Raw genomic sequence first — 15,855 nt, 5'->3', positions numbered from 1 at the left:
AAAACTCTCGGTGACATTTCTTACTAAGGCGACAAAAAAAGAAGAATGTGTCACTATGGTGTCACTCGTGTCACTAACCCTACTTTTAAATGTTTCAAAATAAAAAAGCAATGTTTTATTATTTTTAAACATTAATGAATTTTGTAAATTTACATACGAAATTTATCTATAATTTTCATAATTTGACTATCTTTTATAAGAGCATCAGGTTTTATAGTTTAATTGCCATGGAGTCGGAAGAACCTCAACAGATTGTTGAAGGTCTTGCTCAAATTCAAACTGGCGGAAAAGTATTTTATAATCCCGTTCAGGAATTTAACAGGGACCTCAGGTATTAAGAGTACAATGTTTAAAAGTGTTGGCAATGCTATTTAACACCCTTCTTTTAGTATATTAGCCATTTCAACATATGGAATGTTACTACAAAAAGAAAGATCTTTGAAAACATCTGAAGAACCATCTGTTGAAATACACGAATGTGGTAAAAAATATGATACTGGATTAAGCATTTTAGAAGCATTATCAGCAACTGGGTTGAGAAGTATTCGCTATGCCAAAGAGATACCTGGTGTTAAAGAAATAATTGCTAATGATATATCACTTAAAGCTGTTAACGATATAAAGAATAACGTAAATTTAAATAAAGTAGAACATTTAGTTTCTCCAAGCCACCAGGATGCGACGTATGTAATAATTTATAAAACTGTTTATAATTCACATATTTCTTTACAAACTGTTTATTTTAGAATGTTAATGTACGAACATAAAAGAGAAAATCATTTTGATGTCATAGATTTAGACCCATATGGTTGCCCTTCTATTTTCTTAGATTCTACAGTACAGTCTATTAAAAATGGAGGTTTACTATTGGTTACAGCCACTGATATGGCTGTATTGGCAGGAAACACTCCAGAAACATGTTATTCAAAATATGGAGCAATATCTCTGAGAACAAAGAGTTGTCATGAAATGGCAGTGAGGATTTTGCTGCAATGTATTGAGTCACATGCAAACCGATACGGGAGATATATAGAACCTCTTTTATCTATATCTGTTGATTTTTATATCAGGGTGTTTGTTAGGGTACATACAGGAAATTACAAGTGTAAATATACCATAAGGTAGGTGTTAAATTCTAAAATGATTTAATATTTACAGCCCCCAAAATAAAAGAACTGAAAAAAGATGCCTCTTGCTCTCGGTTATGTTAGCAATAGTTTGAAATCAATTTTCTTTTTTATAGCAAATTATCTCACGTGTATCATTGTACAGGATGTGATAGTCACATCCTACAACCTTTGGGAATAACAAAACCTAATGAAAAAAATCAATCAATAACCAAGTTTTCTTTACCAACTGGTCCGTTCACATCTTCTAGCAATTGTACTCACTGTGAAAGCCCATATCATGTAGGTATTTGTTAATAAACAAACGTGTGTTGTAAATAATTGCAATCATACAAATTACAATATAGATGGGAGGTCCCATATGGTCTGCACCTATACACAACCCACAGTTTGTCTCTGAAATACTTCAGTCGGCATCAGAAAGACTAGGAACATTTAAAAGGATACAAGGAGTACTAAGTTTAGTACTAGAAGAATTGAATGATGTACCTTTGTATTATACACTACAAAATTTAGCAGGTGTACTTAAACTTGTAACTCCTCCTATGACATCTTTGAGGTAATAATTCTCATTCTAATTTTTTTGCCACTCTGTATATTCCCTTCGTAGATCGGCCATTTTAAATGCTGGCTATCAAGTCTCAGCTTCACACATGCACAAGACAGCTGTGAAAACAAATGCACCCTGTAAAGTTGTGTGGGATATAATGAGGTGCTGGGAGAAGTTACACCCAGCGTCCCAAAAAAACATTGCCAATAATAAAGTTGCCTCTCACATCCTATCTCAGACATCAGAACAACAACATTCATTTGATATCCATCCAGAGGCAACATCTCAATCGAAACTGAAGGGTTTGGTTAGGTACCAATTAAATCCATTACCATTTTGGGGCCCAGGTTCCAAATCACAAGCAATGTAAGTGTATATTCTGATTTTAGAAATTATCATTTCAAAAACTATTGTGACGCCGTTTTTTTGCTGGATATTAATGGTATGTTTATTATGATATTTTTTTAAAGGGTTGGAAAGGAAAAGATGCAAAAAAGCAGAAGAAATCAAGGAAAAAGGAAAAGGGAAGAATCCATAGATAGTTCAGTGTAAATATATCTTTATTTGCCGATTTTAAAAATAAACAATGTAAATATATTTTCGTATTCTATTTTCTTCTAACTTTAGAGGAAATTATGCTTCTTATAAAAGATCTGGGGGCACTGAAGTCGAGCACATATAAATATATAAATGTATAGACATTCAAAGAGACACAATTTAAATCTAAAAACAGCTCAAATTTTTAAATGCAATTGGTACAAAGAAACTAACAAAGTTATGCTTAAGATATAAAAATAAATATTTAGTTAACATAAACTATTTTGTTTGAAAACAAAAATACTGTAGTGGGCTTGAAGAAACTTTTTCAAGTTTTGCAAGAGTTGATTCAACAAGGACATCTTGTACCTCATCAAGGGTTCCAGATGCATCAACAACCTGCCAGTTATCTTTCTCATCAACCAGTTTTAAAAACTTCTCAGATACTTTGGCTTGCATGCTCTTTTCTTCATAACGTTCGTCACCAAATCCTGGCCTTTTTGATGCTTCCTCTTGACTTAGAGTCAAAAGAAATACTAGATCGGGCTTGAGCAGACCATTCTCTGGACTTTTGCACCATTCCAGATCCATATCTGTAACAAAATATCGATTATTTTGTTCAATTTTTTTTATATTCAAGTACTTACTATTTTTTGCAGAAGAAAAAGCAATTCCTGAATATGAATATCTGTCGACTATTATATTGGTTCCATTGCACAGAAGAGACTTCATTTTGTCGAAGTTTTCCCATCTATTCGCTGAGAAAAGTAAATGAATGGTTTGGTCGTTCAATTTGCACTCTTTATTCCTCAAATATTCACTAATAAGTTTCCCAGTCGATGTGGTTCGGTCTGGAAAACACATGAGTTCCGCTGGTATATTTTTCTCTTTCAGAGAACTGACTAGACGTTTACACTGTGTTGATTTTCCCGAACGATCTACACCTTCAATAACTATAAGAGCCCCTCTTTTCACAATTCCCATAGTGGATAGATTTATTGATATTGGCAGGAATTATAGATAATACAATAATTGTGAGACCCCTATACGTAAAATTAAATAATCTTTGGTAATCAAGAAGTTCAATAAATACTTAAAATAGTTATATCTACTAAAAAACTTAAAAATAAATATTAATATACCACATAATTTATAATTTTGGCGGTTTTAAAACTTTGACAGTTGTTTGTGAATTGTGAGGTTAAGTTGATATTTGACAGAAATCGTCTTATCTTTTATGGTCGGCTTCAGATGCTAGAAGCATCAAGCATCTAGAGCTGAACCAGAACTGAGAATTCATGATAAATTAAAATTTATTAAAATCTAAATATAAGAATTTAAAAGTAAATAAAAGTAATTTTAAATAAATAATAGGTACCAACTGAAAATATTTACGCAGGTAGTAATTTTATACCTGAGTTAATAGTCTATTATGTATCCTACTTTTGGTTATTTTATGATATAATTATTGAAAAGTGGAAATACCAAGGGGATAAGTGCCAAATTTTTCAATATTAATTTATTGCATTAAAAACGTAATAAATACCATGCTGTCCTAACAAAAGTTATCAGTGCCAAGCGAAAGCGTCTGTCTTTATGTATATTATATGTATTTTAAAAGATATTTTAAGTTTTTTATTTTCAGTTCTGTGTTTTTCTCATTTATCTTGAATAAATAATGTTGGCACTTACCCTCTTTGGTATTTCCACTCTTCAATTATACAAATACTATTGGCAAATATAAAACCATTGTCGGTACAATATTAATCACAGATAAAACTAATGTTTTAGAAAGAAATCTAAAATAAAATTAAGAATAATTTATTAAAACATCTTCATAGAAAAAGTTACCTATCTAAAGTTAGTTTATTGCTTTTTGATTACTCTAATAAAAGCTAAATTTAGTCTCTCCAGTTATTGTTACATTCATTGTTACAGCATCGATAAAAAGTCGTCATGGGTTCATCTGCGGATCTTGTTTGAAGCTGTAAGAAGTAGGCTCGGTTATGTCCACATTTGGGACACCTTTCTTCAGTTGAATCAACATTTTTCCATGCATCGTCTCCACCAAGAACATCATCTATTTCCTGAAAAATCAATCATTTAAAATTCGTATAAAAGCTTAAAATATATATTTTACCTTTAATTTATAATAACTACGGTACGAAATATTCTTTTTTACTGGAAAATAAACAGGACATACGTTGCAGGTAAACTGCAAAGTGCCTGAAACATTTTCTTCTACAAATAATATGTTTGCACAAAATGGACAAAACGCAACCATTGTTATCGATGAGAGATAATATTCAGCTTTTTACATCGAACATATATTACTAGAAACTCAAAATAAGCTGTTGAAGCTTTTGAAAATTTCAAAATATTTACCAAAAATGCCAAAAGGTGACAGAAATTTTGTAGGTTATTTTAAAAATAGTGAGGTTATGTATTCTTCTTCTTTGTAGCCATAGATTAACTGGAACAACTAGTTTCCCAGAGATATAGAAATAGGGAGTTTCCCTTTGATCATATATTTAAAACCTTTGATTTTCTCATTATATTATTATTAAAACTCACATACTCCTTAATTACGAGCCATTCTTCTCTAGTGCAATTTAAAACTTATTAATTTGCATATATAAACTCATAAATTTCCTTAAGAAAGTATTTTGAACAAGTATATATTTGGTTGCATAATCTTTAAAACTTAATTATAATTTTATTTAAAAATGGTGTGTTTATTATAATAATTTGTAATTATAATAAATTTATAACAATTGAAGGTAAAATATGGATTCTTTTATACAGTATTAATTTTATATTATTCAGTTTATATTCTGTGTTAAATTCAATTTATTCGGTTATTTAATATTATTAATCTTATTTTTAATCAATTTCTAATACAGTTTACAACATTATTTATAATGTTCTGACATGTAGACAAATAATAGAATCAGAATTAATTGTTGGCAAGATATAATCAAGACTTAATATAAGAGATTATTAATTAATGTAAAATAGTCTGTTGAATTTGACTGATTTAACAACCACTGGCCTGGTATAGGCAACTCTTTATACAAGGTGAAGAAAATTGTAAACAAATGTTATGGATTTCAAACCTACCCCAAAAGCGTTTGCGCGTTTCCCAGTTTTCCTTGTTTTCCCGTGCCTAGACCTGGGAGAAAGGGAAATGTAGTCTGGCATTGGCATTGGCCTAATTTTTTCTGGAATAGCGACGGGATTTAACAAGGAGTTCTTGTTAGTAACTCGCAGTAGTAGTTTTGCAGTTGCCGAAGAAGTCCGCCGTTGTCTTTGTACTTAGTGGCCCCTCGGAAGGTTGATACGGTATAATACGATGTTTTTTTATTTATAATTCCTTTTTGTATGGATATATTGGAAATTGTTGATTTTTAGAAGACAAAATGACTTCAGCAAAAGGGTATAAAATAACTGATTCAGAAAGAAAAACAAGAGTTGGTATCGCAGCAAAGAATATAGATGATCTGAAGAAGAAGACTATAGAGAAGTTTAAGTTATCATATGAACCTTCGGACATACATTTTCAGATGCCTGATGGGACAATTGTGGATTGCAATGGATATTTTGAAACATTACCTGCTCAAAGTCTCCTAATATGGGTAAATATTTATAAAATTTCATACTTGCTAACTAATTCAACAATTATTTAGGTAAAAGAAGGCGAAAGAGCTGAAACAGATGCTGAAATATTGTATAAAACGATCCGAGAAGTGAATGAGGAGTATTTGAATGCTGGAGAAAAAGTCCAGGAATTTTTCACGGAGAAAATGAAGAGCAAAGTTTTTAAATTGGCTGAGGTGCTGAAAGGCATCGATACGGAAAAGGTGAAGCTTTGTACAAAGGCAGAACATCCAGAATGGTTTGAGGGTAAGTAGTTTTGACACTTTTTTATAATTATAGACTTTAATGGTTGTAAATTTAGTAATTTTGGAATTTTTCTCATACCAATCTAGCTACAGCTTAACTAATATATTTAAAACTTAACAATATACCTATCACAATATCTGTTTTAAAAAATGCTTCTTAATTTTCGTATTGATTTACTCATGCATTGGTACATATTTATCTTTACGGAGCATGATCTATGTACATACTTAGTTTTAAGAAATTTTTGATAAATGGCTTATAGGTTTTCATTTATCATTTTCATCTCATAGTATTTTAACAAGAAAACAGAAACACAATTTAAAAATAATTAATTTTTAATAGGAAAAAATTAAATTGAATAAAACTGTATTTCCTGATGCATAATTAGTAAACCATTTTGCAATTTTGCTGACTAATATTAATGTAATATTAATTTTTTGTTTAGTTAACGTAATAGGAATATCTGGCTAACAGAAAACTTATAATTGAAAATTAAATAAATCGCAAAATTATATATTCAGATCCACAATATAACATTATTTTTGAGTATACACAATACATACATGTTGATTTAAATGCAACACCTTATTTTTTATTTTATGTAAATAGCTTTCTTTAAAAAAAATGTAACAATATCAGCAATATTAGTATCTGTATTCTTTGAAAATTTATTACTTCTTTAAATAAGTCTAAAATGTCAAGATTCCATGGGTATATTAACGAACATCTGAAGGGCATCGAAAAAATTGTGTAATATAATTTGATAGATAATTAAATTTTGCCTCTATATGAGGCCTTATAGGGGAAATCATCAGTGGCGGTAACAGAGGGGGGGCCCATGGGGCCCGGGTCCCCCCTAAAATCTGTAAATTGGGTTAAATATTAGCTTTTTTGGTTAAAAATGACACTCTAAAAGCATATTCTGCATTACTTTTTTATTTGGACCCCCATAATATAAATTTCTGTATCCGCCCCTGGAAATCATAACGACAATTTGACTCAAAGTACCAAATGTGTGATATCAAATTATTCTTAAAAAAATGCTTTTTTCAAATAATATGCTCATGAGCCATCCTAGTAACATTTGAAAAAATTGAGATATGATTAAAAATACGATTTGGGCATCTTTTAACCGGCCAGGACAAGAAACTAAAAACATTAGACGATCAAATCTATTTTTCCAAGGCTCCTTGATCAAAAATTAGTGTTTCTAACACAGCCATGGCACTCTAGATTAAAATTTAAAATATGATTTTTTTAAAGCGAAAATGTCAAAAGTTGACATATGATAATATGATATGTCATTTTATTCAGGGTGTCATTTTCTATCAAATAAAGTAGAAAAATACCGAGGGTGCCATTTAAAAATTAAAAGTTGTAGTCATTTTCGGTGAAACAGGTAGTGACCAAAAACAATTGAATTGGTCAATCAATCCTAATTTATGTCATATACTAAAATACCTAATCCCGTTTTTTTTATCTGAAAAAATAAAAAGTTATAGGGGTGAGCCACTTTTGAGACGCACCAGATATACAGAGTGTTACATTTAAACAAAAATAGTTTATATCCATGACTGTGACATTTGACAGCGTATTACATTTTTGGTAATACATCATAAAACTTGACCAAAAACCTTACAATTTAATTTTTTAATGAATGTTCTATCTTCTATAACAAAGAAGTTACAGTCAGTTACAGTAGGACAAAATAAAATTATTATTTCTTTTTTTTTAATTTATTGTTTCTCTGGTGAAATACCAAGATTTTCTAACTAAAGTTAGTAACAATTATGTATTCAAATTCCGTTTTCTTGTTAAAAATATTAAATAGAATTAATACAGCACCGATCATCATCGTTTTCGCTTACTACCTATCCCACTCCCCCTTCACTAACACCCCCCGACCAGGCTTTCATTCCATCATCTCGAGGACCCCACTTTCTGTTTCCGGCGCAGGCCTGGACAGCAGGGCCGCCACCAAAGAGGAGTACATGTTCCGCCGTGCCCAGGACCGCATCCGCACCTACTATTACCGCACCAAAGAGGACCTCTATCGCTCCACTAACACCACCACCACCTCGCCGTCCCTATCCAAACAGCTCGGCGCCCTTTTAGCCGACCTCCAGAGTAAGTTAAAGCTGAATAAATACCACGGCCATTTGTTCGACAGGCACGCCGCTGCTCAGGACCCAAACCTAAAGTCCATGTGCGACGCCAGTGGCGCGTTCGGCTGCGAGGGCCGCTGGGACAAGGACAGGTGCCTGTACGAGCCCGCGCACTCGATCAACCCGTACGAGAGCAGGGAGAGCAGGATCGTGTTCCAGACGTGGAACCTGGACCACCAGGTGGAACGGTCGCGGAGCGTGATTCCCGCCGTTCGCGAGGCCCTCAGGCTTTGCGAGGAGGAGGGTGGTTCGATCGATGTGAAGGCTATTTATAACGATTTGTTTACTGTGAATAATTTGAAGCTGGTTCACATCGTTTGTCACGATAAGGGGGCGCATTCGAGTAAGAAGGCGGGGCCGTATTTGATCAGTTGAATTAATTTGACGTGAAAATGATTCGTTCGCTTTAAGCTCGACAATACATATATCTCTCAACAAACTATAATAATATAGGTTATAAAGTTTCCTTACGTTGATCGTAATGAATTGAATTTCCGAAATAATATAAAAATCCTCAGAAGGACGTCCCAAGCAAGCACTCATAGATAAAAGAAACAAGTTTAGATTGGAAAGTGCCCATAAGAACAATGTAAATACTATTTGGCGCTATTCTTACGCAACGGTTGCTCTCCAAAGCTTTTGATAATTTCAGAGCGTTTCGACTTTTTCCGGAATTATGTCGCCAAATATTATTTATTCAAATTTATTATTATTTTCTTTTAATTTTTTAAATAAAATACAGTGTGTTGCATATAAGAAACTTTATTTTATATAAGGACATTTATGAAATACCTATTTTTTATTGCCACTTTTCACAATTATCACGGGTTGGAGTAAATTAAATTTAAATTAAACTCACAAGTTAGCAATAATTACTTTGAAAATGGACAAAGAGGACCTATATCGCTCCACTAATATATCTCTCGAAAAACTATAATAATATAGGCTATAAGTTTCCTCAGGTTGATAGTAAAGAATTGAATTTCCGAATAATGTAAAAATCCTCACATGGACGTTCCAAGCAAGCACTATAATTATTGATTTTTTATGGCTGATTCCAGTGGCGTGCATATAATGCAGAGGTAGGAATTCTAGTTCCTTGGGAGGAACTAGTTCCTTAGTTATAGTTCTTCCAGCGGAATAGTTCCTTGGACTAGGTCTTTAGTTCACATTAGTTCCCGACTAACATTGACATCCCCATTGCTTGCTCATGGGTTTCGTTATAAGTCAGAACTATTACACAGTATGATCTGTATAATTTTTATAATGCACGAAATACACCGAGACGTGTAATTGCATATGTTTAAAACATATAAGTAAGTTTTATTGCAGATAAAAACAAAAAATTAATAAACGTTCAACGACCCAATGTGAGTACAAAAAATTCTGATTTAACACCATCTGGCAATAACTAGTAGCAACTTAACATAAAAATTAATTGCACTACCACCCAGCGCCTGAGGCTGGAACTATTTTATTTGAAATATCCGTGGAAACCTTTGAATAAGAAGACTAAGGAAGGAGCATAATGCTATCCATGTATTCATGCATGGTGGGCGGAAAAAGCGCCATAAAAGCACTCTAGGGTGGGGATCCTTGACAGTTCTGTTTGACGATTCATTTGACACATTTGAATTTGATTTGAAATTTTGTGGATTTGTCAGTCTTTACGGAAAACACGGTATGTCGCTAGTGGTAGGAAAAATAATTTTTAGAGGTTACTAGTTTATTTGGTTGCCTAGTTTATTTGGTTGCCTGTGTATATACAGGGTGTTTCTAATTAATCTAAAAAATAAAAATCGTTAGAAAACGGCTTAAGGCGGGCTCTTAATAAGTATATTTATTTTTTTCTCGGCAACCGTTTGATGAACAAGAAAAACTCAAAAGATCAATTTTGTTGAAAAAGGATGGCCAGTCAAGAAAAACATATATTTTCTTTGAAAAAGCAGTAGTGTACCATTTATGTTAAGCAAAATATCGATTTTTTTTAAATTTTTAACACCCTGTAGATCAGAAAGGTAGTACTTTAGACCCTAATGGTTATATAAAAATTGTTTTAAGAATACATGAGGAATCACACCACAATTTTTTAGACTAATTAGAAAACACCCTGTATATTGTCAACTTGACAATGATTGTTGATAAATCAAAAATACCTTTTCCGTGAATAAAGCCCGATTTTCGCAGGAAAAATTTTGGTTTTATTGAATTTGGGCCTGCGTCTGCAAATACCGGTATGTTTTTAATATCTATCTATCTAAATTTTAAATATCATAGTCAGAAATAGTTTTATTATTTATTAACTATAAAAATGGTATACTTATAAGTTTTATCAAATATTGTGATTTACTTTCTACCTTGTAGTCAAAATTTATATTTAATAAACTGTCAAATATATATATTCTTATGTTTTATTAAAATTAACTCTGATATACTAATATATCAGTGTAACTTTAAAACTAAATCATTTGAATTCAAATATAAACATAAAAAATATTTACTGCAGAAAAGGCGAAGGCGCTGGGTTAAACGTAGTCTCTACTAAGAACACGGAGGGGCGCTTTGACTCAAAATTTTACTATTAAGTTTCATATCTATCTTAATAGAAGATTATTTTCTTTTATCTATGGGTTTTACTGAATTATTTTCACGAAAAATTGAATCTATAAGGTTAAAGTAAAGTTGAAATAAAATGTTCGCTGTGGTACTTGTAGAATGTGCTCCTTTATGACTAAATATAAACTATAACGTATTATGTAGCGCTTTTCGCATAAAAAAGAACCCATACGAGCAGAAAATGGTTAAAAAATGTATATTTTGATATTTTTGATCAAACAACTGAAAGATAAAAAGTTTTAAGTCCTACCACATACTAATATTTTGAAATATTCATATACCTTTTCTTTATACGAACTCTGTATTAAATAAATACAGTATACAATTATAAAAAAAACATAAATGTAAAATATTTTGTCAAAAACATTGTAGATTTAATTGGAATATAGATATGTACTTCAAAATAATTATTAACCTTAATAAATAAAAAATGAATTAAACATATATATTATAAAGGATGATGAACTCAAGTATTTTAATATATTTCTAGAGATGTAATGTGTACATTACATCTATCCATTAATTGTAATGTGTATATTTACAAGAAAATATTGAAAAATTTAAATTAGAACTTAGAAGATAAAGTAGGTAATATTTTACTACTTATTTCTACAAACTTAGCTGCCATTTATCTTAGTAGTTAAGGAAAATGAAATAATCAAAAATATTCAATAACCTTCACTCACTGTCCATCAGAATTAATAGTCCAGTAATCATTCTTACAAATTGCCTATTTTCTACAATGGACGCAAACAAGAAATAAACTTTTTTTATATTTTTGTATCTATGTTTGTGTCTTGTATTTGTGTCTATGAACTATATTTTGCAAAACTTCTCGTTCTAAAACATATAGAAACTGCCAATTCATAAAACAATTCTAAAACATATACAGGGTGGTCCGAACTGTCGAAAAAATCGAAATAAAAATGAAACTTCTACACCCTGTATCTCCGAAACAAGCATTTCAGGACATACATTTATACGAACTTTTTTACTTATTTTTATCTGCAGAATATGCTGCTCAACTTTCCGGAATACAGTTCGGACCACCATATATACATAGAAATACAGAATAAACATAGATCCGTCATCTAAAACGTTTAGATTTGTATCTAAATTGGATCCCTAATGAAGAGGTAATGTCAAAAACTATACAGGGTGGTCCGAACTGTATTCCGGAAACTTCGGCAGCATATTCTGCAGATAAAAATAACTAAAAAATAATCGGAGATACAGGGTGTAGAAGTTTCATTTTTATTTCACTTTTTTTCAAATAATTTCTGAAGTAACGTCAATATTTGAATGAAAATTGGTGGCTGGTAGTTTTTTGATATGAAAAATTTGATTTCGATGTCAATATAACTCCTACTAGTAGAGGGCGCCGCCTACATATTTTTTAACTGGTTTGAAGAGTAATAACTTTTCGTCCGTACCTGTATAAAACTACTGAATGAAAAAATATACATTTACGACGTTTTTTACGTCAAGAAAGGTATCTTGGTAAAAATCACTACGAGTAATTTTCTACGAGTTTTCAAGATATTTGGAATCGAAATTATCAATACCTGTCATCATTGACATAAATTAAACATGTTGACTAAATAGTTATTAGACTGAAAATATAAATTTGAAATGTTTTTGTGCCAAAAGTTCAATAGAAACTGTTTTATCATCATTTTTTGCAGAAAAATTTATCATTGATTAAAAAAAAATTCTCAAATTTATTATTTCACTGAAATAACTATCTACTCAACGTGTTTATTTTTCGTCAATAATAACATGTATTGACTATCTCCATTCTAAATATCTTGAGAACGGTTGCTCGTAGCGATTTTTACAAACAGCTATTTTTTGCGTGAAAAGTCACAGAGATGTATATTTTTTTCCTCAGTAGTTTTATACAGGTACGGACAAAAAGTTATTACGCTTCAAACAGTTAAAACACATGTAGGTGGCGCCCTCTATTAGTAGGGGTCATAATGACATCAAAATCAAATTTCTCATGTCAAAAAACTCCCAGACACTAATTTTCATCCAAATATTGACGTTACTTCAGATATTTGGAAAAAATCGAAATAAAAATGAAACATCTACACCCTGTATCTCTGAAACTAAGCATTTTAGGACATACACATTTATACGAACTTTTTTACTTATTTTTAGCTGCAGATATTCCTGCCGAAGTTTCCGGAATACAGTTTGGACCACCCTGTATACGATTATATTAAAGTAACATTAATTTTGCTGGGCAGTGTGTCCTAAAAAATAATATACTTTTTTTCGAGTATAGAGGATATATTCACAGTGAATAAGGCTTGTCAGTAATGTGATTCATTTAGCTATTGAATTATCAAAATGTATTCAATAAATATAACTACGTGTATATTCGTGCTGCAGCTTTAGCAATAAAAATTAGATAAAAAGGCTTGATGCAAAACATACGTAGAGCATAAAACTAGAATTTTCTCGATGATATTCTATGCCAGTAGATGAATAAGTAGACTGTAGACGCTTTACTCTGTTAGTGAGTAGTATTTGGCTATCTACAGGATGATCAACTGTTCTGAAAAGCTCTATATTAGATTTCCTTGAAAATATTTTAAAAATGTTTTTTAACATAATGATTTATGACGTTTCATATTAAAGTTGTAGGATTTTAAATTTCGCTTCATCAGTGGCGTTCTTATTTTACTTAAGAACTGTTAAAATATAAAGTCATATAAAAATATCAAACATTAATATATTAATTAAATCTGATATGGAACTTTTTGGAACACTGTATCGTCCTGTCTTACTAATCATAATAATCAAAGTGCTGTGATTATATTTATATATATTTTTAATGTAATCAATTTACGTAATATAAATATTTTATGTTCCTGCGCGTGACATCGTTGACACTATTTTTCGAATGTAGCACATTCAAACAAAGGGTATTTCTACCTCAAGAAATTGTATACAATATAATTTTATACACCGTATATTTTTATATAATTTTATATGTTAAATATTTTGTATGTTGTCCTAATCTCTGTATTATACTCCTTTTCAAAATATATAATGGTGATAAAAAGTAATTTGAATCGTGATATTTTGTTCTTGTCATTTTCAGTTCGGGTTTCAATAGTTATATCGGCAACACTTATTTGAAGCACCCTGTATATTCAAAAATAACTTTGATTTGTGGATCTTAACGTACTCCAAAACTATTCTATTTAACATTTTTAAAACAAATGAGATAATTACCATGATTCTATTGGAGAGCACACCCTGTACAGGGTGTCCCATTTTCATGTGTTTTATGGGGTTTCTTACCAAAAAATATATTATTTTTTAACTTTTTACGCCGAATCCAGTAGCGTAGTTAGTTTTTTCTTAATATTTTAATTTTTGAATGGGAACATCAATATTTCTAATCATATTAAATGCGATTCAGATACTTTTTGTTCCATCAAAAACTGCCAGACAAATGATACAAATAGACAAACCATATAGTGGAAAATATAGTTTCCAATAAATTCAGGGTAAATAGAATAGGTTTCTGTACCGAATTGACTATTTTAGATTGAAGCACAGGATTGAAGCAGAGCAATGACTAAAAAATACAAGGACGCGTAAACGGGCTAAAGCAAAATCTGTGATGTAAAATTATAGGATGCCATTTTTTTGGTGCCAAACAAAGGACGTGACACCAGAAACACTTTTAGCGATTTTTTTTAATATATAGTTCGTTGTGTGTAGAGAACTTGTTTAAAATTTATTACAATGGTGATTTGTTCAGCTTTCAAGTGTAAATGCCGCAGCGAGAAGAGTCAGGAATTAACGTTTCTAAGTAAATATACAATTAATTTTCTGCACACCACCTGTTTAACTTTTTTTATTGAATTTGTTAATTATTTTTTTAATATTATACTATACTGAGCATAATAGTCCATACTAGTTTTATACGTATTGTGATCGTTTTAATACTTTTTTATTTAAATAATTGGTATAACATCTTCTTAAAAACACAGCATCCACCATAGGCGTAGGCGAAATTTAAGTAAAATAAAAACCAACCAATAGTAATTTTAAAAAATATTGTGTTTATAGAAAAAAAAACAATATAGGAATTATGTCACTTACAGCGTTTTCAGATAGAGCAAAGCGTCCGACAGACGGACCCGGTACAGTGCGTTAGTCCATGGACCAAAAATCTCAAAAAAAATTTTTTTGTTAAAATTTTACTAATATCTGAATAATGCTAATGCTTCATATTATAGCATGTTTGAACCTCCGTATATTATTTTTTTCATAAACAGCGTTTTTTGTTAGCATATTTTCACCTTAAAAAAACTTTTGCGATCATTTATTTGATCAGTGAAAAAGGGAAATAACATTCCTAGTAGTTCTGTATATTATGGAGTAACGGTACGTACTTAATTGAAAGGCACTATGGATATTGTTAAACCAGGTATGTCCTTTAAATTTATTTCTAAACAATTTTTTTTTTTTTATTGTTTATTTTTATTTATTTTTTAAGACTGAATTTTAAATGGGTAAATAAAATTTTTCGTTTAAACTTCAAAAAGGAAATTTAATAAAAAAACATATCAAAATATCGTAATTTATTGAATATTTTGGGTTGTTGGTCATATTCATCATGCCCTAGACACTCAACGGTAATTTTATAGAACTCCAAATTTAGTTTCTTTGAGATTCCGTATCCGCCAGACGGCGCAAACCTAGACATTAAAGTACAGGTCCAATTTATATATGAAGATGACTAATGCACAAGTCCTATGTTTTGACTATTGTCCCTGTGTCCTATGTTTCTTGTCCTAGTTGACATCAGTGTTGACATTTAATTATTTTATGGTTGACATGTTGAACAAAATGTTGGTGATCCGTCAAAGCTTATTTTTAAACTCATTATTTTTGATCATTATTTAAATAATCATTAATTTCAGAATATTCC

General features: G+C 30.9%; 4 protein-coding genes across 6 annotated transcripts; 2 read left to right on the top strand and 2 right to left on the bottom strand.

The window, feature by feature from the left end:
* Window positions 1–57: 57 nt before the first annotated feature.
* On the top strand, window positions 58–2,272 carry LOC115878221 (probable tRNA (guanine(26)-N(2))-dimethyltransferase). The gene is made up of 7 exons (XM_030894638.1): window positions 58–331; window positions 390–683; window positions 747–1,121; window positions 1,244–1,409; window positions 1,475–1,686; window positions 1,738–2,043; window positions 2,148–2,272. Exons 1-7 carry the CDS (start codon window positions 135–137, stop codon window positions 2,227–2,229), a joined length of 1,632 nt encoding a protein of 543 aa, XP_030750498.1. The 5' UTR covers window positions 58–134; the 3' UTR covers window positions 2,230–2,272.
* Window positions 2,220–3,381, bottom strand: LOC115878222 (thymidylate kinase). 2 transcript variants are annotated; one of them, XM_030894640.1, is made up of 3 exons: window positions 3,323–3,381; window positions 2,862–3,257; window positions 2,414–2,807 (listed from the first exon to the last, which is right to left on the bottom strand). In XM_030894640.1, exons 2-3 carry the CDS (start codon window positions 3,196–3,198, stop codon window positions 2,494–2,496), a joined length of 651 nt encoding a protein of 216 aa, XP_030750500.1. In that variant the 5' UTR covers window positions 3,199–3,257; window positions 3,323–3,381; the 3' UTR covers window positions 2,414–2,493. The 2 variants fall into 2 exon arrangements, with proteins under 2 accessions (XP_030750501.1, XP_030750500.1); XM_030894641.1 differs by lacking the exon at window positions 3,323–3,381 and having other exon boundaries at window positions 2,220–2,807; window positions 2,862–3,309.
* A 269-nt stretch (window positions 3,382–3,650) lies between these two features.
* Window positions 3,651–4,644, bottom strand: LOC115878223 (DNA-directed RNA polymerase III subunit RPC10). 2 transcript variants are annotated; one of them, XR_004049479.1, is made up of 3 exons: window positions 4,355–4,644; window positions 4,066–4,301; window positions 3,651–4,013 (listed from the first exon to the last, which is right to left on the bottom strand). XR_004049479.1 is itself a non-coding variant. In XM_030894642.1 (2 exons), exons 1-2 carry the CDS (start codon window positions 4,496–4,498, stop codon window positions 4,116–4,118), a joined length of 330 nt encoding a protein of 109 aa, XP_030750502.1. In that variant the 5' UTR covers window positions 4,499–4,643; the 3' UTR covers window positions 4,020–4,115. The 2 variants fall into 2 exon arrangements, 1 of the variants encoding a protein (XP_030750502.1); XM_030894642.1 differs by lacking the exon at window positions 3,651–4,013 and having other exon boundaries at window positions 4,020–4,301; window positions 4,355–4,643.
* A 684-nt stretch (window positions 4,645–5,328) lies between these two features.
* LOC115878220 (DNA fragmentation factor subunit beta) lies at window positions 5,329–8,888 on the top strand. The gene is made up of 4 exons (XM_030894637.1): window positions 5,329–5,556; window positions 5,626–5,849; window positions 5,901–6,117; window positions 8,074–8,888. Exons 2-4 carry the CDS (start codon window positions 5,634–5,636, stop codon window positions 8,655–8,657), a joined length of 1,017 nt encoding a protein of 338 aa, XP_030750497.1. The 5' UTR covers window positions 5,329–5,556; window positions 5,626–5,633; the 3' UTR covers window positions 8,658–8,888.
* The last annotated feature ends 6,967 nt before the right edge of the window (window positions 8,889–15,855 follow it).

The sequence above is a fragment of the Sitophilus oryzae genome, unplaced genomic scaffold (assembly GCF_002938485.1).
Source record: "Sitophilus oryzae breed Bouriz unplaced genomic scaffold, Soryzae_2.0 scaffold_1502_pilon_pilon, whole genome shotgun sequence".
NCBI lineage: Eukaryota > Metazoa > Arthropoda > Insecta > Coleoptera > Curculionidae > Sitophilus > Sitophilus oryzae.
Note: the sequence above shows the minus strand (reverse complement) of the source record. Positions and strands in the feature narration are given on the sequence as shown.

What these genes read in the sequence shown, in the direction of transcription:
- LOC115878221 (XM_030894638.1), top strand. Translation starts at nt 135, where the DNA reads ATGAATTTTGTAAATTTACATACGAAATTTATCTATAATTTTCATAAT. An exon ending in GAATTTAACAGGGACCTCAG is followed by an intron (nt 332 to 389) that starts GTATTAAGAGTA and finishes CCCTTCTTTTAG; the next exon opens with TATATTAGCCATTTCAACAT. An exon ending in GGTTCCAAATCACAAGCAAT is followed by an intron (nt 2,044 to 2,147) that starts GTAAGTGTATAT and finishes ATTTTTTTAAAG; the next exon opens with GGTTGGAAAGGAAAAGATGC.
- LOC115878222 (XM_030894640.1), bottom strand. Translation starts at nt 3,198, where the DNA reads ATGGGAATTGTGAAAAGAGGGGCTCTTATAGTTATTGAAGGTGTAGAT. An exon ending in TTTTTCTTCTGCAAAAAATA is followed by an intron (nt 2,808 to 2,861) that starts GTAAGTACTTGA and finishes ATTTTGTTACAG; the next exon opens with ATATGGATCTGGAATGGTGC.
- LOC115878223 (XM_030894642.1), bottom strand. Translation starts at nt 4,498, where the DNA reads ATGGTTGCGTTTTGTCCATTTTGTGCAAACATATTATTTGTAGAAGAA. An exon ending in GTAGTTATTATAAATTAAAG is followed by an intron (nt 4,302 to 4,354) that starts GTAAAATATATA and finishes TTGATTTTTCAG; the next exon opens with GAAATAGATGATGTTCTTGG.
- LOC115878220 (XM_030894637.1), top strand. Translation starts at nt 5,634, where the DNA reads ATGACTTCAGCAAAAGGGTATAAAATAACTGATTCAGAAAGAAAAACA. An exon ending in CTCAAAGTCTCCTAATATGG is followed by an intron (nt 5,850 to 5,900) that starts GTAAATATTTAT and finishes ACAATTATTTAG; the next exon opens with GTAAAAGAAGGCGAAAGAGC. An exon ending in ACATCCAGAATGGTTTGAGG is followed by an intron (nt 6,118 to 8,073) that starts GTAAGTAGTTTT and finishes TTTCCGGCGCAG; the next exon opens with GCCTGGACAGCAGGGCCGCC.